This window comes from Mustela nivalis (genome assembly GCF_964662115.1).
Source record: "Mustela nivalis genome assembly, chromosome: 9".
In the NCBI taxonomy this organism is placed as follows: Eukaryota; Metazoa; Chordata; class Mammalia; order Carnivora; family Mustelidae; genus Mustela; species Mustela nivalis.
Genome location: NC_139028.1, coordinates 83,797,190 through 83,822,415, shown reverse-complemented (window position 1 = coordinate 83,822,415; position 25,226 = coordinate 83,797,190). Strand labels below are relative to the sequence as shown.

At 37.9% G+C, this 25,226-nt stretch overlaps 1 protein-coding gene and 1 long non-coding RNA gene across 3 annotated transcripts in view; one reads left to right on the top strand and one right to left on the bottom strand.

Annotated features, from left to right (window-relative positions):
• The window catches only part of LUZP2 (leucine zipper protein 2), a 455,081-nt gene extending 437,070 nt beyond the window's left edge, over positions 1-18,011 (bottom strand). Inside the window, exon 1 of one of the 2 annotated variants that reach the window (XM_082749119.1) lies at positions 17,411-18,011. Coding sequence is in view for 1 of the 2 variants with exons in the window: in XM_082749118.1 (XP_082605244.1) it covers positions 17,411-17,472 (62 nt within the window). In the remaining variant the exon portion in view is untranslated. The remainder of the gene's footprint in view (positions 1-17,410) is intronic. The other variant, XM_082749118.1, reaches the window with a different exon arrangement.
• Positions 18,012-19,955: 1,944 nt separating this feature from the next.
• LOC309873471 lies at positions 19,956-24,085 on the top strand. Its single transcript, XR_014316377.1, has 2 exons — positions 19,956-20,099; positions 23,538-24,085. It is a non-coding gene; the product is annotated as an uncharacterized lncRNA (long non-coding RNA).
• The last annotated feature ends 1,141 nt before the right edge of the window (positions 24,086-25,226 follow it).

Here is a 25,226-nt window from a genome sequence, read left to right as displayed (position 1 = left end):
TTTACCTGGATGTAAATATTTTCGAAAGGTGAAAAGAAAACATAACAAGATAAAAAAAATATTTGGCATAGAAGTGGTCCCAGCAGGAGATTGGCTTTACCTGGTCCATAGGAGAGCCCTGAGCACAACTGTACCGCAGAGACACACCCACACTGGAGACACACCCACACTGAGGCAGGGGTCATTCGGTTTTTACCTGCATGTCAGTTAGACACAGGGTTGTTAACTGTGGAGGGGAGGGATGGGGGACAGAGGGTTCATTAAAGGAGAGACTGCGTACTACCCAGTGGTGGGAGGAAGCCAAATTAGACATAGGGGAGTTGGAAGGAAGGGGGAGCGAACACGTAACACCAAGGGGCAGCGGGATGGTGAACGTAAGAGGTTGTTGCTGACTGATAGGGTGAATAACACTCAGGGCTGAGGAGGAACCTCTTGGGCTCAAGACCATTTTTGTGGGGATAAGTGTTTGTTAGCCATAGGCAGCCAAAACAGCAATTGTAAAAAGGGGAATTCCTAGTGATGAGAAGCTGGACTGGGCCCCAAGAAAATCCTCCACAGCCTCTAAATTCCATTACGCTATGTTGCTTCTTTCACAAACCAGAATGTTGAATGTTGAACTGAATTAATGTCCTGTCAACTTCCCAGAACACGGCTCCCTATGCTATCTCCCCTGCCTGAGGCATTCTAGTCCTAGCCTTCTTTCATGGAGATAGAACCTTAACTTTGAGGACTTATTGGGCCATCCATACCCTCAGAAATCAGGATTCCCCATCCTAATAAGGCAAGACTGTACAGTTATTATACAATCTCCTACAAGGCTGAAAATATCACACGCTTGTGTACGTCCCACCTGCTCACGGGCAGATCTGTCTCATTTCTTTGTAAACCCAGTAAAATCTCACAGTCATATTTGAAAATTGTAAAAAATGTGTTTGTAGGTACTGATAATATATTAGTTATATATAAACTCAATACAGAATTTGCTGGAGCAACTCAAGTTACATAAGATTCATTTACATGACAAACTTTAATCCAAATTTATGTAACAAAAAAGGGGATTTTTTTTTTTTTTAGTATGGAAGATAGGTTTTTCCTTCTTACTGTTCTGCTTATACACCATGGAGTCTGAATATTATTATTAATTATTTTAATCTTAAGGCCTTGACACATTGCTGTTCTCTTCCTGGAATTTACTTTCCTAAGCAAACTTTTGCCTAAAACATCCCTCTAAGTGTCGAAAACCTCCCCCAACAAAGAGAGACACTGATTTCTGTGACACCTTCCACAGCTCTCTCCTCTCTATTCCCAGAGGTAAGAATCTTTACTCTTCTGTTTGGACATTTGGTGTCCCTCACATTCCATAAAGGGTCCATTTCTTAAGCATCTGAGCTGCCAAGCAATTCACATTATTTCCTGGCATTTATCGGTTTCTTAGTAAATGTTAACTAGTTAATATTAATTGAACCAATTTGCATATCCTTCTTTGCTATTAAACTAACCAGTTGTCTAATTATTCCTCTTGCTGGTTCTCAAAAGTGTCATTTATAGCTCAGGATCCTTGGGCTCAGGAAATTAAACCTCTCCAGAAGGAGGAGAATAAATTACAGAAGATGTAGCCTCTCCAGCATTAACTATTCCCTTCTACCGTCTTACCACACATGTCTGGGGCTACTGAGCACAGTATGTGATTTCATGACCTACTCCAGGGGAGAAAAAAAAAAAAAATGTTCTCTGGATGAACAAACGTCTCTTGTAGCAGAGGCCCAAGGTTAATTGGGTTAATTTCCAAAAAATTATGACTGGCTTCTTGGCTCTAGTCTTTGCCCAGAAATTTGGGAACAGCAAATAACTGATATCCTGCCGCATCCTTCCCTTACAAGCACTCAGAACTCCAGTCAGCAGAAAAGGCTTAGTGACAGTGATTGTTACAACTTTGGGTCTTACTAATAGTTCATTCACTTCCCATGCTGGGACACCTGACCCAAAGTCATCAGAAAAGTCAGCTTTTATGTTTATTTCTAATGAGCTTGAGCCTGTCCTCTCCAGTCCTTGGTTTTATGAATTTGGCTTTCTCTGAGCTATGCATTCCAACAGAGCTGTTTTTCATCTGAGGGGTTTATTCCAGCAGCATCTCTTGCTCCAACACCAGAAGGAGAATTCTTTAAAAAATGGTCCTGGTGATTAGTTTCGTGTAATACTGCTGTGTTGTCATAACCTCATCTCCTCATCCTTGAGAGAACAACAACAACAACAACAACAAAACAACAAAAAATGCTCAAAACCTAACCACAAAATTAAATGAAAAACTTTCTTTATATAAACAACATAAATCGAGCTGGCTCCCTATAAAGACGACGCCATACCATCCCCCATGAAATGAAATTCTCAATCATCCAGTGAGGAGCTGGGTTAGAGGGAGGCAGAGGCTTGATCTTGTTATGTGCTTGCCCCCAATACCACTGCATGCCTCCCTCATTCTTGCTGTAGCCCTGCCCAGCTTCTGAGCTCCCCCGAAATGTGCGGACTATTCATTCAGGGTCATTCAGGTGGAAAGCAAGCACACTTACTCTGAATCCATTCTTCTCCTGTTACTACACTCTGTTTCACTACAGATGAGGAATAAGGGACTCATCATCCTCAACGACTTAACCTCCCTCTTTCTGCCAGTTTGGCTTATATGTCCTTTTTATTGCCAGGGGAGAACAAAACAAAACAATCCAGAAATCCTCTCCATATTCAGTGAGGAATTTTTTTGTCCCCGCGCCCCCATCAAATCCAGATTCCTCTTCCACAAACTCAAGCTCAACACCAGTGACATCAGAGGAGTCAGTTTATGGACACTGTGCTCACTACATGTCCTTAACACATTCTGTTTTCCAATGATCTATCTGCCCTCCATTCCCTCAAACCACTGTGCTTGTTATAAAACACAGCCAGGTATTTACACAATGTTCTATACTTGCACACATCAAAACACTGAATCAATTCCATTCTCACTTGATCTTCCACTTAGCATTCTGTCTAGCAACTCTTATTTCCCTAGCCTATCACCTTTCATCACTTTTTGGGAATAAACACCTTGTACATTTAGCATCTGAACGGTTACATGTGGACAAATATTGGTGATTTCCTGAAACAGCAATTCACTCATTCCTGCCAGGATTTAGCCTCTGCTTATTACTAAGGACATTCATCCACTGATCTACCATGGTGTAGCCTAGGCTTTGGAATCACAGTCTAGGGTCCCAACTCTGGTCCTGCAACTTAGTTGTCACTGTAAGGGATGATGAATAGAAAGGAGCCACAGACAAGACCATATGGGTCTTGTATCATATAGTCCCTGAGCATATTAAAAAGGTAATATTCTATACACTTTTAATTCTTTAAACAGTCACAAAGAATCAGGATCCAAAAGTGGCTACTGATAAATTTATATTTTCTTTATATCTGAAAATACTTTAAGATATAGTTGTTGGCTTAAAACAAGCCTCATCCATTTCTGTCTCTTAATACTACACTGATGATAAAAATAAAACTTTACCAGTGATTACTATAGGATTATGACTAACCATCTTATGACTCTATACACTTTCTTTCATGTATACATTTTTTTGAGCTCAATTCAAATGGTTTATGAATTCAAAATCAGGCAAACAAGGCTCTATTTCTGGTTATTTTGTATTTTTGGTCATTTGGTTGTCAGCCAATACAATTTTCATTCTTTTAAAAGAAGTTTATGATGATAGCTTGTCTCCAGCAACTAAAGAAAGTCATATTAATCTCTCTCAAGTGGCAAAAAAAGAAAAATGAAAATCATCTATTTTGTTAAAATAATAAAGGAAAAGAGAGAGACAGTAAAACTATGCCAGACAGGAGAAAACACTAGCACCAGAAAGTAAAAGACCCATTTTAACCAGCCAAGATATATTTATTATATATAAACTTAAGCTGAACTTAATAGCAAGAGTTAGAAAGGAACCAAGAACTCAATGTCATTGAGGCTTTTCCCTTCTTTTTTCTTTAATCATTTACATTTGTGTTCAAGAACATTTTAGACATTTGAAATAAAAAGCGCCATAATTATTAATTCGTAATTTTTTAAAGAATGTTTTACAATGATGAGGTGAGCTCACATGATGTGGTTCTCAATTTTTCTTAGAGACTGATGCTGGACTGTCAATAAAAACACGCCAAGGCTTCCTTTGATTTTTGTTTGTTTGTTTCCCTTTGTCTTGAGTATACTATTAAGTACTTGCACCTGTTTTGGTAAGTTGCTTGACAACTAGGAGCCTAAATTTATACATTCATAAAACTGAAGGGCTGGGTAAAAAGACTCATTGAGATCTGAAATACTATGATTTTTAAGAGGTAATTGGGTTATGGAAGGTGGAGCCCTCATGATGAGATTAATGCCCTTATCAGAAGAGACACAAGAGCTGTGCCCTCTCTCACTGCTCTCAAGGCCACAGGGATGCCGCCCACGTGACGGAGGAAGCAGGCTCTCTCACCAGACACTCTGCCTGGTGCTGTAAAAGTGGGACTCAAAGCCTCAGGTCTAGGCCTCCTACTGCCAAGAGTAACAGCCTCCCCATTTTTATAAAAAGGAGTTGTTACTTATCGCTGCACAGGTCATGTGAAAATGTATTAGCATGTATTAAAATTAAAATTAACATAGTATAAAAACGGGGGTACCTGGGTGGCTCAGCTGGCTTTGTGTTTGCCTTTGGCTCTGCTCGTGATCCCAGGGTCCTGGAATGAGCCCCCTGTCCTCAGTGGAAAGTCTGCTTCTCCCTCTCTCTGTGCCCCTCCCCCTCACTTGTGGTCTTTCTGTCAAATAAATGAATTTTAAAAACTCTTTAAAAATAGAAGTAGAAAAATGTCAGCATGTCTTCCTCACATAATGTCTACTTCCCCTTTAAATCTGTCCTTGAGAACCCTTTTACTATGTCACTTGAGTAAAAGTATGTAGGGGAAATGGGTACCTTTTTCAAATTTCAGGTCTAATTCTCCTTAAGGAGGAAAGTGGACATAGAGGAATTACTACAGTGACGAATGGAATTAAACCAACAGCAGCATGCTACCAAATAAAGACTATTTTTAAGAATAGATTTTCAGAAAACTTTAAAAGATTTACGTTTTACATGATTAAAATGATATATATTTATTTTATAACACGTAGCATATATACCATAAAGCATGTTATTCACATGTATACATACAGGTACATGCATACTTATGTTTGCATATACATACATACATCTTGATTTTGATGTGAAATCAAGCCATTTTTTGAAGATACCAATTTTGAAACGTGTCAGCTTATAAAGGGGTTAAATCTAGAACAGAGATAGGATTGTACCGCACTTTGTACTTCACAGTGCCATCTTCTGACGACCAGTGGAAGTGTAGTTCCAGTAAGCCATCAGCACTTGAGCTTTGTAAGGAAAATCTGACTTCTTATTAGGTTAGTCTTTAAGACGGACTGAGTTCAAATGATGAGTCAGTTGCTTTTCACATCCTTGAAACCAAAGGTGATACTGCTTGCGACACGGGGAGGTTATGAAGGTTTGCTTAGAAACGCGGTATAACCTACAGCACCCAGAATCCCCTGGGTCGGACATCCCTGTTCATATAACACAGATCCCTTTTTGACACTAGTCTGCATTAGGTTCTCAATAGCTATGTTACTGAGCTACTTCTCAAACGCCTGACACCATGAATTTCAGGGTAAACACTTCCTGCCTGAGAATCCTGACCTTAAGGCTTATGCCTAGTAAATGACGGGTTCAAATTCCATCTCTACATTTTAGTAATTTTGTAACCTGAGAGGTACTGACTTCTTTACTCCTTAATGTTGTAATCTACAAAACACCTTCAGGAGGTATGGAAAAGCATTAAATGAAATTACAAAAAAAAGAAAAGAAATTACCCCCAGAGAACCGGTAGCACAATTCTTTTACATAAAACAAAACAAAGCCCTTACCACTGTTATTATAAATTTTAAAAATTAAATTACGAGTCTGGGCAATTAAGAGCACTACCTAGGATCACACAGGTAGAAGGTGTTGCGCTTCAATCAGGTCGATCTGATCTCTACCATGTGTTCCTAAGCCCCTCAGTTAAAATCTGGATGCCTTCTGGGGCCGGGCAGTAGAACATTGTAGTTTGTTGGCTTTGACTTTGGAAAACAACGTCCATAAATAAAGAAAATATTACATAAATATGATTATTTTCTTTCACAGTGAGAACAAGATAAAATACACATTTTAGTTAGAACTTTAGTTCTGAGCTCAGGGGATACCTAAGAAGACATTTTTCTTTCCTTCTCTTACTGTGTAAATCAGAACCCACAGAACAGGACACGAGCAGACATGGGCTCATTCCAGGGCTTTAGATCACACGCTAGGAGGCGCTGTGGCACAGTAATTAAGAGCATGGGCTCTCACTAGAGAGCACTTATTTGGCATTTGAATTTAGAATCCACTTAATCAGTTTACAACCTTGGCCAATTGTTAACCTCACCGCTGTGTGCCTTATTTTCCATATATATAAACCAAAGGGAAGATTAGGAGGCACGTCACGGGTAAACTGTGAGTCTTAACTTGGTTTAAAGTGTTCTGAGATAGTCAGTGATTATGTATTATCATGTCATCATTTGATTTTTTTGTTCTCCCAAGAGAACTGAAACTGCAGAGAGGAAAAGAACAGACATAATATGCCTACCATAGTCACACATTCTGCTTGATCCAGAAAAATTAATCCAGAAAACGGTTCTTCACATCATGCAAAGCCAAGTGCTCAGGCAGGTGGTGGGATGTCTGTTTGTATGGGGGGAGTGGTCAAAACCTTTTTTTGCCAGGCTAAATATTACTTCTACCTCATTTGAAAACTCTGATTTCCTGATCCAAGTAGAAAACAATAAGCATTTGTAAAGCCTCAGACATAGGTCTTGGTTTTCAAATCTCGTGACTTAGATAAACAAGGGACAAAAAGTGGAGTTAGTTTTCATTCTTTTCAGAGTTTTTAAGATTTCACCTCACTTTCCAGTACTTTATAAATAAAATATGGTCCCTGATAAACCTATGCAATACAGTTTTATATCATTTAGTTTGACTGTTTTCTCTACCCCTTGCAGCTCTGTGTAATTTTTTTCTTTTTTTTTTTAATGAGGCAGGGATTTATTCTCATGTATCTTGACTGATAAATGTAGCCTGGTATATGAGAAGATCCTTAGTTATTAAATTTATATGCATGTAGGGGCACCTGGGTGGCTCAGTCTGTTAAGTGTCTTACTTCAGCTCAGGCCATGATCCCAGAATCCTGGGATCGAGCCCCAGATTGAGCTCCCTCCTCAACAAGGAGCCTGTTTCTCCCTCTCTTCGTGCTCTCTGTCAAATAAATAAATAAATACTTTTAAAAAGTTATACACATATAGAAATTGGCAGAATTTTTTTTTTTTTTTTTGCCGAAAGATCACTATTACTTCTATCCTCCTGACTTCAAACAATGTGCATATTGAATAAATATTTCAAAGTGTTCTAGACTCTATAGTTCTCAAATATTGGACCAGTAGCTTCCAAGCTTTCCTGTGCATTGAAAGCACCTGAGGTCCAGATTAAAATGGAAATTTCTTGGCTACTTCCTCAAGGAATCTAATCTAGTATGCCTAAGGGCAGGGATCAAGAAGTTGCCTTTTTATAAGCCTCCCAGGACATTCTAATTTAGGTACACTGAGAAATATACTTTGAGAAACATTGATCTAAAGACTGTTTTCTACATAGAATAGGAGTATTAGCTGGCAAAGTTCTGTATTTATTATAAAAGCTTCAATTTTGCTGGTCTTGAAACTAATGAATTTCTTGGGCTGATTAAAGAAATTATTTTTTAATAGCGGATCATTTTTATCTTTGGATTTTTAGTATTTTCTAACTGACGTATATTTAATACATGGCATACTACTTTCAGGTGTAATTCTAAGAATATTTTAATGCAGCCTGTCCCACCCCATATAAACAGTTATTTGTCAACTTGGTTTAGTTTTGGCATTATTTGTACATTGTTTTTCTTCATCGTGTATTTATTTAGAAATTAAATCCTACTGCCAGTACTATAGATTCATTCATATAGCAATTCTTAGAATAAAAGGGTCCAAATCTAATTACTCTCTAGCTGGGAGAATGTAGGCTAATCATTTAATGAGTCTGAAACTCAGTCTTCCTCACAGTAAAGGTGTTTTAAGTAAAACAGGTTGCAAGGAAGGGTTAAGTTAATAGAAAGCAAGTATCTAGCACGCTGTCAGGTAATTAATTAGTCCTCAAAAATATTGGCTGAATCTGTAGCTTACATGTTTTATCAAAGGACCAACTGAAAGAAAGATATATACCATGCACAAAAGGGATTTGATACCCTTCAATATTCTTCTAAACTGTAGTCTCAGGAAAAATTTGCCCCATTTTCATATGAACTTATTTATAGAATGAGCTCACATTTCACTTTGTGGCATCTGGAGGAAAAAGCTACACGTTCTCAATAATATAAAGCTTCTTCAACCACATCTGCTTCTTGCCAACATGTCACTTCAATTTTTCATGCATTGTCTCGTTTCTTTTATAATTCAGTCTTGCCCTCTCCCTTTCCTGCCCAATGTGAATGGCTTAGTTCACTGCAAAGACAACCAAGCATTAGAGAAGAGAATTTTAAAAACAAAACAACAACAACAAAACAATGAAAACAGGAAGGCTAGAATCTGGAACTTTCCTCTCCCCTGCCACTATCTCTGTCCACACATTCAGAAACCTAGTGTGTTGGGGTTTGGGCTTCCCTTTGCCATTCCAGCCCCTTCTCCACCAACTGCGGAGGTCATGACCAACCTTACCCCATTTGAGAACGCTGTATGATTAGAGTCCAGAACCCTCAACTCATCAAAAAGGCTTATGGCTGTTACGTTGTCCTCGTTTAAGATAGACCTCTTTGGTTCTCTCATCTTCAAGTAAACTTGTAAAATGAACTTTCTTTAAAGGCATTAACATATTATGGTACTATAATTTTAATAACTATGTTTAATGTTTAACTATTAGTCCCATAATTTAGAGCATTTGGACTCCAAATAGAGGCTAGGTAAGGCTGGTTTCTCATTTTTTTTTTTTTCTTGAGGAAATTGCAGGTGTTTAAATCAGTGTTGTCAACTGGGATGGGTTAGGATGTCCCAGAATTGGCTTTTATTTGGTCTCAAATTATCTTCTTTAGAAAGAAAACATACAGTTTCCATTCAGCTTTATCATCTGTGATAAGTGAAGATGGGACTGAGCTCCAAATCTCTTCACCAATACTTCTGTCTTGCCCACACCAGCATGAGGTACAGTTGATGAAGAACAGTGCTTTCTGAAATGAAATTACACTCTGGTAGGGTAAAATTGATCTCATCCCTTTCGATCAGATAAGAATGGAAATATAGTGAGTTGAATTTCTCTGTTCCAGACACTATTCTTTTAACACATTAGCTTATTGAATACTGGAAATCAGAGAGGTATTATCATCACTTTTTTTTAATTGATGAGGAAAATGTGGCTAAGTGTTTTTAACTGACATGAAGTCATGTAGCCAGAAAGGCTCATCCAAAGTCTGAGTTCATACTCTTTGTATTTAACCCATAAGACAGGGCAAAGACTTCCTGCAAACCCTGCTCACGAAGCTTCTGCTCAGAGTGTTCCGAATATTAGTTTGAAGGACAGGAAATCAGAAACCCTAATAATTCCCTGGAAGATAGACAGGAGGAAGTCACATCCCCTATAGGGACATGAGGTAAAGGCTGGTCTGGAATCTGTAATCGTTGCTACCAACACCTTAGCTCAGCTGCAAGGGCTATTTTGGAAGATGGCAAGTTGTTGCATGTTTTCATTTCCGTTTTCCCCCAAGAATCCATCACTGTGTTAATTCTCTCCCCAACTGCCCCGTGAAAAGTCTTATCAGAATATAAATGTTATTATGATTTTGGCATTACCAATCAATTCACTTAAGGAATATATTTTGATTTTTAATAAAATCATTAGATATTGGTTGCTTGAGGTAGCCAATATAAAATCAACACACTAAATTGTAATCTCTACCTTTAGAGATGGACTTATCATTATCTATGCTTTATATTCACCATGGCAGCAAATCATACCCTTTTCTATGATTCACTAAATTAACAGATATCAACACCCATTCTCACACACACACACACACATACACTAATCTATAACAAAAAGACCTTTAAGCTGGCATATCTTCGGATCTCTTAAAGACTCTGAAGTACAGGTACATGCACTGACATAGCACTTAAGCACATTTTCTTTAATCCTAATAACCCTAAATGATGGACATTTTATTTTCATTTTATTGATGAGTAATTAAAGTCTGGATGGTTAAGAAACCTATCCAAAGGAAAAGACCTAAAACGTTATATAAGTGGCTCATTGGCCCCAATGAATATGTAGAGACATGTAAACCAAATGAAATGTATGTTCACCGTAAAGTTCAATGTGAACAGATCTTTGAATCCACGTGAACTCTTCTTTGTAAGGTGGTTGAGTATGTTTCACGTTGAGTAATATCACAGAATTACAGCACGGATTTAAGAGGAGAGCAATATAAAAGCAAATGCCTAGCTAGGAGCCCCATTTATAGGAAATAGTTTGAAAATAGGAAAAGATCCCAAAAGCACCAACAATATCACCTTCGCAACAGAACTGAAAAATCGACAGGGACCATTAGAGGTGTATTGCTTGCGAGGTAAATTGTGAGCAAAGGTGAGACCTCATTAATGACTCCTTAGGGTTTTGAAAATGACCGGGAATCTCTTTTTTAAGCCAGCTCACTCTTCAAAAGACAACTGAATATAGACAAATAAATGGTGTTTAAATCTGCATTGCTGTGATTTCCTTTGATGGTTGCCTGTTATTCTGTCATGAGTATAAGTGCTTGGAGAATGTTTTGGAACTACTATTTATTTCATGATAACTTGAAAAATTCTGGATATTTCATAGGATATCTCTGGATATATATATATATATGGCTTGATTTTAGAAGAACTATGTCACAGTCATATGAAAGCAGTCACTTGATAGAACAGAAAGAGTATTGGGGAAAATTCTAAGTCCTTGCTCTAAGGTGCCTTGCTCTAAGGCACCCTAGGTGGCCTTAGGTAAGTCTGTCACTTTTTCTCATCTCTAAAACGAAGGACTTTAAACTAGAATGTAACCTTATATTCACAGTATGTTTCCCAATAACAAACTCTTTAAAGTACACTCAAAAAGATTAAAACACTTGAAAGCAACACCAAGCAAGTCAGACATAATTGCAATGCAATCACTACCTATGGTATAATGATGTCTCCTAGTGTTTATGAAAGCATTCTCAGAGCTCACTGTTTTCTTGGTTGACCTCCAGCTCCTATCTGAACATGATGGTTAATTTTGGTATTTTCTTTGCCTCCTACAATTAAGAAGCAAAGTTTGTAGATATCCCAGTTAAACATGTCCTTTCTTTAAAGCAGACTTATCATTATCTATGCTTTATATTCTCCATGGCAGCAAATCATACCCTTTTCTATGATTCACTAAATTAACAGACATCAACACCCATTCACTCACACACACACTCACACACACACACACACACACACACACACTAATCTATGACAAAAAAATATTTTCACTTAATGATCAGAATTTATGGCAAAATTCTGAAAAATTTAGGATAAAATATGTGCAAACTAATTGAAACTAGATGATCTCTAAAGTCTTTTTCAAAATTAGCTTAGGGATAACCCTTTCATGTGCTGATTCTTTAAACATAGTCAAGTTTCTTCTGTATCACTGGTTTTCAAATTGTTCTCAACAGTAGTAGTATATATTTAGAAATTTAAAAGAAAAAAATTGTTAACAGATTATGAAACCAATTGACGAGTAGAAAATAAAACTATAGAACCTTTTACATATCAATCGTACTTATGCAATTTCAAAGCATCCTTTTACTGACACCTGTGCTCATGGCTTTGATTTGATATTATGTATGTGCTATATATACAATTAAATTTTAAATAGATACACACGTAGTTAAATACGTACTTTTGTGCTAAATCTCAATTCTATATAACGCAATTTTTCATGGTGTTTGCCAAGTGCACAGCCCTGCCCAGGCACTTTGCCATCAAAACACTTCTGAAAGAACCAGCCTAGTAACAAGGTAACCCTCATTACTTCTATTGCTTCCTCTCTTCTTTGCCAATATTTTCTCTTTTGGATGAGGACTGTAATTCCTGTTAATTTTCTGTCATTCAACTGACTTGCATCCAATTTTTCATTTATTTTGCTATGTCCTGATCAATCACAGATACAAACACTGTGTGAACATAATCAAAACAACCGCAAAGACTAATCCCTGGCTGATCACTATGTCCCAAGAAATATGAAACTCCTTCCTTATATAAATTCATTCAGTCCTTACCTCTCAGGGAGTTTCTACAAATAGTCTTCTTTTGTTTTTTTTTTTTAAAGATTTTATTTATTTGATAGACAGAGATCACAAGTAGGCAGAGAGGCGGGCAGAGAGAGAGAGGAGGAGGAAGCAGGCTCCTGCTGAGCAGAGAGCCCAATGTGGGGCTCGATCCCAAGACCCTGAGATCATGACATGAGCTAAAGGCAGAGGCTTAATCCTCTGAGCCACCCAGGCACCACCAGTCCTATTTTCTACATGAGAAATTTAGATAGGATAAGCAATTTACCTAACATCACATGGTTAGCAAGTGCTGCAGGATGTTAAAGTTTATTACAAAATATTATTTCTCTCACTGTCCTTGAAAGTGGAAGTTACTCTTGAGACTTCCTCAATGGCATTATTCTCTGTTTTCTCTTTCCGTATCTAGAATTTTAAAATGTTTGTTGCTATTTACCCAATTTTTCCTTCATATTATTTATGTACATGACTAGATTATGAGGACATGCATCTTTAACTAGTATCTTCTTGTCTTGGTGCCTGACGCTTCCAATGTCTGATAATGAAAACATCTTAGACAACGTCTAAAGGTTATGAAGTTCAAATGAATTTTTTTTTCTCTCTTCTGGAGAAGATAATCTAATATTAATTGTCTGATTAATCAGGTTAAATTATTTAGCCCTACTTATTAAGGGGATTTCCTTTAGAAGTCAGTCAAAAATCAGTTCTCAAGCACATGTACCTCCCACAAGTGCTCTCATGAAACTCTTGAGAGAACACTGTACCCTTACAATCCCATACCCCTCAGTGGTTTCAGTATATTTTGTTTCCTGGTGGTTAAGTCAAATTCCTCTTTCCAATTACATGGAGTTTGGTCTGGGACAACTATGATCAAATCATAATTGTTTGAGGGGCCTCTTATTAGTCATGAGGGGAATTTAATCCCTAAAGATAAACCCCAAATAAGTCATTTTAAAAATTGTTATAGGAAATAAGCAACTAAGGTCCAGAATGGAAATTTGAAAAGTCAAAAATTCGCTCGTTAATATCCTCTTATCCAAGAAAAGACCTGTCACTAACTTCATTACACAGAAGAGTGGAATTCTTATCACAAAGGAATGTACATAGGGCCATATAAAGATGTGTGTGGCAAGACTCACTCTGTGTAGGGCTTGGGAAAACAAACCCACAATTACATCATATCAACTTGGGGGTGGGGATGGTTTAAGGAAGACCACTTGCTACCTCAAATTTATTTGCTTAATTTTTTAAAAAAGGTGTTTATTGTGTTTTTATCATGATTCTAATCTTCACTTTATCCCATAAATTAATTTAATTCTGAAGTTAGATCAAGACACAGAGCAAATGGGAGCCTAGAGCATCTTCAATATATAGTATCATCTAAAAATAGATTCCAAAGTAAACATGTGCTATGACTGCTGATCAGAGGGACCAGGAGAGACCTCTAAGGTGACTCCTATGGGGAGGACTATAAGCCTACCATCTGCTTAAAGCTCCTGCTTGATGGAAAACCACCAGAAGTCAGTAGACCTTCACTCCTCCCCTGCCATGTTTCTCTCCCCATTAAGTCACTTAAAACTCAATAAACCAAAGGCATCAAGAGCAGAATCACAGCATAGAGGAACAGAGGTTCAGCAGACTAAAGCATAAGCCTTCTCCAGCACTCCATGGGTCCCTTTTCACCAAGAACTTCTAAAGATTTTTTCACCCTACTATTCCTTTCAATACCTATACTACTTCTTTCTGAAGTGAATTGCTGGCTGCCTTGGAATTGCAATTTAATACTTCTACAGAAGGACGCTCTTTAAAAAGTAGAGTCATTCTTCTCTAAAGCTCTTAAACCAACATATGTTTGCTTTCTTTGACCACATTTATTTGTGCATAGGTTAAATGGGTTTCTGTATTAGCTTTATAATTCATATCATTAACTTGATGTTTTGAATTTGTATATGCTTTCTAAATTGGGGGGGGGCAATATATAGAAAATTAAACAGCTCTTTTTAACTCTGTAGGGTTTACCAGTAAAACAATTCTTGGTTACTGCTAATGGTGAATATTTATCTTGTTATTTTTTTTAGACAAATAAAGTAACTCTGATTGAGGGGCATTAAGGTTGTTCACTATGGTGAAAATTATGGAATTTGGGGGCTTTAGCATTTAAAGTCATTACAAAAATGTGAAGATGGAGAGCAAACAAAAACAGAAAGCTATCCAAAAAATTCGTCTTTAAAATGCAAAACTCTTTTAGGGTTTTCATCCCTGTGGATAGAAAACTATTACATAGTAATAATCTTTCCCTAATTGCATATGTTTTAGTGAACACATTCCTTTAGTATAAAACAAAAATAAACTTTAGGCCTCTTGGAAAGGTAATAGTATGGTATTAAAGAGCTATGCCCAGAAAAAGGGATATTGAAACAAATACTTTTTCTTTTTTTATTTTTTATTTTTCGCCTTAAGTGCTTCAGATTCACATCCACACCACTTTGAAAAGAACTTGGCCATAAAAGTGATACCATCCAAAGGCTATAGGAATATCTAGTAACTGCCACCCTCTTCTAATGCTTTCAACATGATATAAGCATGTGAAATGTCACTTGCTTCACACACAAGACCACTAACTAAGAAAGCAATGAAAAGTCTTTGGCAAGAAAACCCACTGTCACAGGTGCTCATGGCTGAGCTACAGTTTTTTCTCAGCAGGACAATAAACTCACCTCTACTAATGCAACTGTTCTTACAAACCTTTTTAGTTGAGGTTCTAGCCTGCACATGAATCATATGCTTATAAGAAATCTTAATTATCACAAAAGAATGGTCTTCTGTTAGAAACCACTAAAATATAATCTCTTCTTGCAAAATGATGTATTTGAAAACACCATATGCATTGTCAAATCTGCTGTCACAAGGTAATCTGGATATCCAGTAAAATAAATTACTACAGAGTAATCACAAGACAGGGCACTGATTATGAAAAGTTTCAGGTTTTTAAGCCCGGCATGCTCTTTCTGTTCAGTTGCAAGAAGGAAAATTTAAAGACCTGACATAAATTTTTACATACAAATGACACTGCAGATTTCATATCTAAAGTAAACTAGGAATGACTAACTCTAATTTTTGTTGTAATAAATGTGTTGGCTATTTAAAAATGTTATCCTAATAAAAATTAACACTTCCATCAAAGGAAAGATGATGGCTCTTTGTATTATGTAACCAACACTAAAACTTTAGAAGCTAGAGACTTCAGCTTCCTGAGTCACTTAAATTATAGCATCCTTAAAAAGTAAATGTACTTTTGGAACACTAGAGAATTTCACTGTCTTTAAAAATCATTGTGGGCTGGGTTTCTATTGTTTAAATATGTATTATTTTGTGCATATGGTGACAGGCACCTACTTAAGTGTCCAAACTTTGAGAATTTCCTTTTTCTAGAAATCACAGTTATTAAACTATAACACAAGAGTTCAGAGTATGTGGCAAGACACTTTAAAAAGATGACTGATGTACAGTGTGGATTAAGTCATTTAGAGTTAACACATTTAGAGGTTAAAATGGGTTCTGTAATTGGTACAAGTTACTGTAATACTGCGAAGCAAAGTGATTTTTAAAACCATCTGCAGTTTGTGAACTGAAATGACAAGCAACCCTTAGAAAAAATAAAAATAACATGTAACTCATATTCCATTTTAGTCTGGGAAAGTCACCTGTGCTTTGTTTGCAAGGAAAGACTAAGTTTATGAATAATTAGGGCTAAATCAAACAGTCCTCACTCTAAAAGGAAAGTCTGATTAGAAGAGTCTGAAAGGGAATAGATAGATTTGGAATGGAATAAAGGATTTTACTGCCTCATTCTTATAGACAATGAGTTTTCTTCATTCTTAATTTCAGAATTTGATATAACCCTCTCTCCCCTTTTCATTTTCCATCAGATGCACAATCAGATAATGTTTCCATTCACAGAGATTTGCAACGATCCTCATGCTGTGAGGGTTATTTTATTTTATAGTAGCCAAGAGAAAGAGGTTGCTGCCAATATGATGTTAAGGGCATACAGAATAAAGGCTCATTCCCCGGCAATGAAACAGACCACCTTTGTGCTCCTTTTGAGGAAGAAGAATGCAAACCCATCACCAACTTTGGGACTTGATCAACAGTGGGGAGTCACAAAACTCTTTTCAACCACTGCATTTTAAACCTTCACTAAAAATAGCTTCTCTGTGCTTGGGCTTAAAGTCCCATCTGTGGCCAGTGATGGAGTACAGTACTTAATTGTTTCTGACTAGGGTCTCTGCATCAGCACTCTGAGAGTGTCTTCCAACTTTTAATCGCCTTGTGTATTCTTTAATTAGACCTGTTCACAAGACAGCCAAATGAAAATGCCTACCACTAAGCCTGCTCAAGACCTTAAAACAGGTCATTTTACAAGTCCAGGAACTTTTGTGCAAGGCTTACCATCTTCCAGGATTAATCATTTTTCTCTGGTTCCCATACCTTAAAATCAGATACACTTGGAGGAGGCAAGCTTTGTGGCTATTAAGTCAGCTCTAATGAAAACACACTGCCTGGTGACAATTCCCCCCTTGTCTCTCCATTTCCTTTACTTTGGTCTGTTACTGCCTGTTATCTGTGCTCCTACTAGGGCTGCAGGAAAACATGTTTTCTTTGAAAGGAAAAGCGCATAGTCCCCTCACTGGTTAGGAGCACTGAGACTTTCTCTAAGGGCTAGGATAACTAGAAATGGGCTCTACTCTCCAGGAAGGATTTCAGAGCCCGAAACACAGAGCACCCTTTAACTTAGGCGGGAGATGCAAACAGCTGAAGTGTCTGTCCTTGGCCCTGACAGGTGACCTGCAGTAGGACCAACCCACCGGCAGCGCCCCTGGGCTCGGGTCACTCACGCTCCCGGACTCACCTGGTGCTGAGGACCAGCGCCGGCAGGAGAGGCAGCAAGTAGTGCGCTGGGCTGAATTTCATGCTGTCGCCTGCCGGGGTCCTCCTTCCCTCGCTGCCTTTGCTCTCCCTCCTCCTCCGGGTCCTGTCGCTCCTCGGTGCCCGGCTCTGTCCCCGGCCGGCGAAGAGCCCTCTCTCCAGCAGCGGACGGAAGGAAACGGACAAACGGACGGACGCCTCGCGAAGGCAGGCACTGAGAGCGGGGAGTATCTCCGGCAGTGATGTCACCAGCGAGGCGAGCCCTGCCCGGGATTGTTCGGCACGCTGCTGCTCCCGAGCCTGGAGGGCGCGTTGTCACTCGCGCTGGAGGCGGCGCGGGGAGAGGGAGGGGAGCCCGGCGACGGCCCTGCGCTGGGGTCGACCGGCTGCGCTCCCGGGGCTGCACCCCCTCCTGGGACTGATCATTTATTCTTCCTCTCCCGAAGCTCGGGAAGGGAGGGAAGGCAGGGGAAGGGCGGGGCGGGGGTGGGGGGGGCGAAGAGAGAAATCTAATCTTCCAGTAATTGAACCCGAGGACACGGCAGGATGTGAGACAGAATTCACTTGGAAAGACTATCAGACGCTCCGAGTCGCAGGCAGGTGTCCCTCACCTGATGACACGGTGTTTAGAAAACAATGTCGCTCTAGAGAGTGTTTAGAATATTCTAATTAGAAATGCATCATGATTAGCCTGATGCAGACGGAAGAAAAGCAGGAGTGAGCAGTGTCCAAAAGCGGACCCTGAACCCATAATGCTACACTGCAAGCTTCTTAGTCCGTAAACGTGGGATATAAAGAGGTTTCCGGGCATAAGTTAAAACGTCTGCTGCTTCGGGGTTTTGAAGATTTCTGATCTTCCTTCAATTTCAATCTGTCCTCTAGTACCAGCGGCTGGCAGTGGGGTGGGAGCTCGTGCCCCAATTTCACTCACCTGAAGGGGTCCTTTCCTTCAGATGAGGAAACATCAACTGAGTTATTCATCAAAATGCTAACAGTAATTAACTCAGAGTGGTGGTATCAGGGGACAGAAGACGGTCATTTTGTCAATATTTTTCAAATTTTCTATAATAAATATCTGATATTAAGCTTTATTTTAAAAAATGAGCAAAATAGAAACTCTAATACAAAGTATTATTTTTGTAAAAGCAAGTCTGGAAAACGGCCAACTTCGTTTACTGAGATGTTCAGTTCTAGGGTCCTTACAACATGGTTTACTTTTGATTTTCCAGCAGTATTTCTTGGTTAAATGTTATAAGGTACTTCTTCATACTATTATACTGATCCTTACCAGAGCCATCCTGGAGAGAGATAAATTAATATTGTGCCTATTTCAGAAATGAGGTAACAGAATACCATGAAAATCTAGGCTGGATTTTTCTTTCTTTCTTTCTTTCTTTTTTTTTTTTTTAAACAAAGAACTGGATTCTTTTAAATCTTAAGCAAATCCCACCACTTCCTGGAACATTACACCTAGTACAAGTAAGTCCAATGACTAACACAAAGCTGATGTTCAATAAAAGCTGATGTGTACCCAAACATCCTGGCAGGGGGACAAATTTCAGGTGGTAACAGGAATTCCTCTCCAGAGGGTTCAGCTCACATTCCATTTTTTTCTGAGGTAAGACACTTACAGTAAAACTTAGATGAAACAGTCCCTTTCATCTAATTTTTGAAACATGATTTGTAGAAAAAATATTTTTTAAAAAAGCTTTATTTTAAAAAGGATACAAGTTTAAAAAGGATACTAATTTACTGATTTTTTGTTTTGCTTTTAATGGGATTGAAGTTTAAGACATTTATACAGAGGAGATATTGCTTTAAAACCCCAGACCACTAAAACAGAGGAGTAATGACTTTTTGCAAACTGGATACCAGCCCCTTGGACAACAGGATCCACAATAGATAGAACTAGGCATATATAAAGATGAACTCACATGTGAATTACATGTCATTTACAAAGGAAAATTGCACTACACTCGGCTAAAACAGAACTCTGACTCCAAAGGAAATATGTATTTCAGTTTGTTCCTGTCAAAATTATTTAACAATAGATTTCCTGCTCAGTTGGGAAGGTGATCATTTGAGTTCCATACTCAACAAAGACATATGACTACTTGGTAATAAAAAAAGTACATATACTAGGAAATAACACTCATACTTTTAGAAAACCTATTTGTTTACATGACAAGTTTGTGTTCATTATCTTGTGGTCTTAATTATAGGAATCAAATATACTAGTGATTTCTATTATCCTCCTTTGTTGCAGTTCAGGTGACAGATTCAGAGGGGTTAAGTACCTTGCCCAAGGTCAATTCATTACTTATATAGTGGATAACATTCAAATTCAGAGTGTATCACTTCATAATATTTCTTTTGAGGGAAAATTTTTTATTACATCTATGTAAGAAGAGACATTCTCCAACCTAAACTGTATTACTTTCTATTAGCTGTGCAGCATAAAATAGACAACTATAGATTGTCAACCAAGAAAGGAGGGTATCATAATGAACTTTGGAACTTTGTTTAGACTGTGTCTCATGGTTAAGCTGTGCCCCTGCATTGGATACCAAAAAAGAAACACAAGGCCTGTTGGCCTCTGTATTTTCTGCAAGCAGGAAAAAAGACATCGAACTTAGAAGAGCATGCAAGCATCAGGGAAACACATTTGGCAGGTGAGCCTAAGTGAGACTTTAGAAACTCCTGCAGATTTAGAGGATTGAGCTATTATATTCTGAATTCAAGTATAGATCTGTTGCTCAGCAAAAGACTTTTCTTCCTGGGGAATTACAAGACTGTAAGTCTCCATCACCCATGACACTCTGTCCACACTGTCACAGGAAAACTCAAATCCAAAATTGATTTTATGGCTTCAGAGAATTGGTGTATGAATTTTAAAGATGCAGCAGCGCAGACAATGTTTCACTTAGCTGAAACCACTTGTCCTATGCTGAATCCCAACACAGCTCAGCAAAAGTTGTTTTCAATAACTATACCCGAGTCTGGATAAAGGACATCATGAAAGTCAGTGCAGTTAACAGCGAGAAGCTAGTCTCCATAAAATGATGGGACTAGGAGATATAGAAGCTATTTTTTTTAAAGAGCACTGAGTTACCAAAAACATCACTATTTTAAAATTCGTGACTCAGTATTTTTAAAATATACTTAACAAGGTTATGGAATCACCATTATTTAACTCCAGAACATTTTCCTTTCTCCAAAAGAAACTTTATACCTACTAGTCATTCACTATTCCCCTGCTTTTTCTTCTTCTCCCAAACCCTGACCATCTACTTATGGTCTCTACAGAGATGCCTAATTATTGGCGTTTCATATAAATTGAATCCTAATATATGCGGTCTTATGTGACTGGTTTCTTTCCTGTTTCAAGGTTTACCCATGTGGTAGCATGTATCAGTACTTCATTCCTTGTAATTGCTGAATAATGTTCCATTGTAGGAATGTGCCACTATTATGCTTATCCCTTCATTATTAGAACTGCTTCCATGTTTTGGTATTTACATAAAGCTGCTATAAACATTCACATGAAAGTTCTCATGTGAACATCTGTTTCCAATTCCCTTGAGTATATACTGAGAAGAGGGATTGCTGGATTATATGGTAACACCATTTAATTTTTTTGAGAAACCACCAAACTTTCCCAGAATAGCTACACCATTGTTCACTCCTACCAGCAATACATGAATATGTTAATTTCTGTATAGCTTTACCAATACTTGGTGTTTTCAGTTTATTATTACAGCCTTTGTTGGGGATGTAAAGAGGTATCTCAATGTGGTCTGCATTTGTATTTATCTGATGAGTAATCATATCGAACACATTTTCATGTGTCTATTGGTCATTCATGTACAATTTCAAGAGATTTGTTTATTCAAATGCTTTGCTTATTTTAATTGAGTTATTTGTGATTTCTGAATTTGTAAGTGTTCTTTATACATTCTGGATACAATTCCTTTATTAGATATATGATTTAAAAGTGTTTTATTCCAATCCATGGGTTATGTTTTCATTTTCTTGATGGTGTAATTTGCAGCAAAAAGTTTTTAGTTTTCATGACGTCCATTTAATTTCCCCTATGTAAATATCCTGCCATTATTTCTCTTCCAAAGTGCTATGTTTTCATCATTTCTGCATTTCTTTTTGTGCTCTTATATACTAAACTCTGATATCCTCTAGAGTTTCACCGTTGATCCTTCTCTTTTAAAATTCTTTTTTTTTTTCCTCTCAAGGTAAACTTAGCATTTTTATGACTTTTACCATTGCTAATACGGTTATGAGTGTAAAAAAGTACATCTCCAGCATAGACTTCTTCACTGAGATCTCACCTCAGTTTCCTCTGGGTATGTCAAAGTCAATCACACTAAACTTCTGTTCCTCCTCCCTGATCAGCCTTCTGTATACTTCCTCCTACCTCCATCAACTCAGTCACCTAAGTTACAACCCTGGGAATCGTCAGTTACTTTTAACTGCTTTCTCCCACCCACACAGAGTCAATCACCAAGTCCTATGGATTTCACTTCCTACATATTTCTTTATACTGATTGCCCCCTCCCCCACCCCAATATTGAACCTAAATTAAACAGAGTCACTAGAGCTCTATTTAGGGTTTATCATCTTGATTCTGAAGTATAGTCCTTGCTCTCAGGTATTATTTTCCTCAAATCTATTCTCCCAATATGACGTACCTTAGCTGCAAATTTCTATAGTGCCTTAAAACTCCTAGGAAACTATGCTCAGTAGTATTTTTCAATATATGTCTTTTCTCTGTGCCTTAACTTCCATATTGTACTTCAAACAGAGTAACAGATGTTTTCCTTGATATGACTTTATAAAGATTCACGTTACTCCCTTTTCCTGAAATGTTCCCTCACTCACTCACCTGCAACTTACTTTACTCATTTAAGACTCATCAAGGACATCATTTCTTTCTAGAATGCTTTCCCTAATCCATGACCTGCCACAAACTTGGTGCAGTCTTCCTTTATGAGTCTAGAACATGCGCTAGATTGCCTTGATGCTGCACTTGCAATATTACTTTGTCATTATAGTTTCTGTTCCTCACTACACTACAAATACGTGAAGAATTAGAGGGACATTTCTCCCTTTACTCTGTACGAAAGAAGGTGAGAGATACTGTAAAAACTGTATTTTTGGCCAACAGACACATGAAAAAGTGCTCTACATCACTCGGCATCGGGGAAATACAAATCAAACCTACAGTGAGACACCACATCACACCAGTCAGAATGACTAAAAATAACAAGTCAGGAAATGACAGATGTTGGTGAGGATGCAGAGAAAGGGGAACCCTCCTACACTGTTGGTGGGAATGCAAGCTGGTGCAGCCACTCTGGAAAACAGTATGACGGTTCCTCAAAAAGTTGAAAATAGAGCTACCTTACGATCCAGCAATCGCACTACTGGGTATTTACCCTAAAGATACAAATGTAGTGATCCGAAGAGGCATGAGCATCCGGGTCTTTATAGCAACAGTATCCACAATAGCTCAATTATGGAAATAATTTAGATGCTCATCAACAGATGAATGGATAAAGAAGAAGTTTTATATATATATATATAAATATATATATATATATATTTATATATATATATGATGGAATACTATGCAGCCATCAAAAGGAACAAAGTCTTGCCATTTGCAACGACATGGATGGAACTAGAGAGTATTAAGTGAAATAAGTCAATCAGATAAAGACAATTATCATGATCTCCCTGATATGAGGAATATGAGAGGCAAGGTGAAGGGTCAGAGAGTGGGGGCAGAGAGGGGAAAATGAAACAAGATGGGATCAGCAAGGAGACAAACCATAAGAGACTCTTAATCTCAGGAAACAAACTGAGGGTTGCTGTGGGGTGTGTGGGGAGGGATAAGGTGGCTGGGTAATGGACATTGGGGAGGATATGTGCTATGGTGAGTGCTGTGAATTGTGTAAGACTGACGATTCACAGACCTAAACCCCTGAAGCAAATAATATATTATATGTTAATAAAATTAAAAAAAAAATAAATGTAAAAAAACCTATATTTTTATGTATGTATATTCTAAGTCAATCACTAATATTTTTTTCCAGGCATCCATAGGCCTAAGAGTTGAAGATCTAAAAACAAAACAAGGTGTCTTAACGTGGTTCATCAAAAATATGTTTCCTATTCTCATACTCACTGTTTTATTGTTGCTAATGAAAACTGTCTATAAAGGAATCTCCTCTATTAAGTCTATTTATTTTTACCAAATACACCCTAAGAAAGAGAAGAGGAATATAAGAATGTAAGTATCTATGCCCCATACAAAACCAGGCAACTAACCAAGCAAGAAAAACAAAAGTGAAAAAAGGCCAAACCCTATACTCTCCAGTACTTTTGAGCTGAGTCACATGTATTAAATGATTTTGACCTACAGAAATCCCCAAGTTCTTGATAAGTCATCCTTCTGGTTCACATGAATGGTGAGAAGTCAGTGTAAGATCTCCAGATCAGGACTTCAAGAAGAAGAATGGACTGAGGGATCTCATCTATCCTATACTGGTTGTCCTGGAAATAATGCTATATCCCCCTCTTTGCTAGGATCACTGTTTGTGTGAGTTGTCCTGGGACTAGGTATATTTACTTAAAGAGGGGGGGGGGAGCAGTAGCAGAACAGTTGCCCTGCTTCCCTTTACCCAAATGTAGGAGATACACTCTATATCTCCTTTTGAAAAGCAATTACATTGGGAATTCACCAGGGTACTGAGACCTCAATTAATCCTCTTGTAAAGTAAAGAAGTCCTTCATAATGAGCAAAGAAATTCTTTAATGTATAAATTTTTAAGTCTTTTAAAAAGTATTTTCAGGGTGCCTGGATTCTCAGTTGGTTGAACTGCCTTCAGCTCAGGTCATGATCCTGGAGTCCAGGATGGAGTCTGCCGCATTGGGCAACCTGCTCAGCAAGGGGTCTGCTTCTGCCTCCGACCTTCGCCCTCCCATGCTCGTTCTCTGTTATTCTCTCTCTCAAATAAATAGATAAAATCTCTTTTTTTAAAAAAAGTATTTTCATATTTTGCTATATATTTACAAAGGAATCTGGTCTGCCCAACCAATCCACTCAGTTAAATTCCTTCTAACTTTTAAAATCAATGGCATTTCTTATTTCTGGGAGTAAGTATGTGTTTCCTTTTGCCACACACAGTTGTCTCTGTGAATTTCTTCAGATATATTTAGGTCCAATTTAGTTCCTCTTTTATGACTATCTCTCATTATAAAACCACCGCTAAACCAAGATTTCTAAGGCGTAGCTTCTCCTTGCTCACTGTATGTATGTAACATTAGACATATGGTTTTCAAAGACATCTTCTCATCCAACATTACATTTAACTCAATATAATTAATCATGATAATTCTGTTTCTAGGCATAAAGGAGTAATTGGCATCAGCCTTGTCCTGCTACTATAAACAAATATGAAATTTGAAAAAAAAAGAAAAAAGTGAGGACTAGTTTCATTGATAAACAGGAAGAGCAGGGTCCCAGAAAGCAAGCCCATGATCACACCAGCTTTCTTAAGAGAACATCTTAACTACCATGATATAAGAAAAGGAAAGGAAAGTACAGTACAGTACAAGGAAAACAATCCTACTGAGTAGAGGAGGCAGAAATCAGAGTTCTGACTTCCTAAAGTTCCTAAGTTTTGTAGAAAATAATACCAGAGAAGAAGATGCTTTGCAAAAAAGCCTCCAAAATACTGCGTGGTGGTTTGCCATAGGTCCTTGGCCAAGGGCTGGGGTGC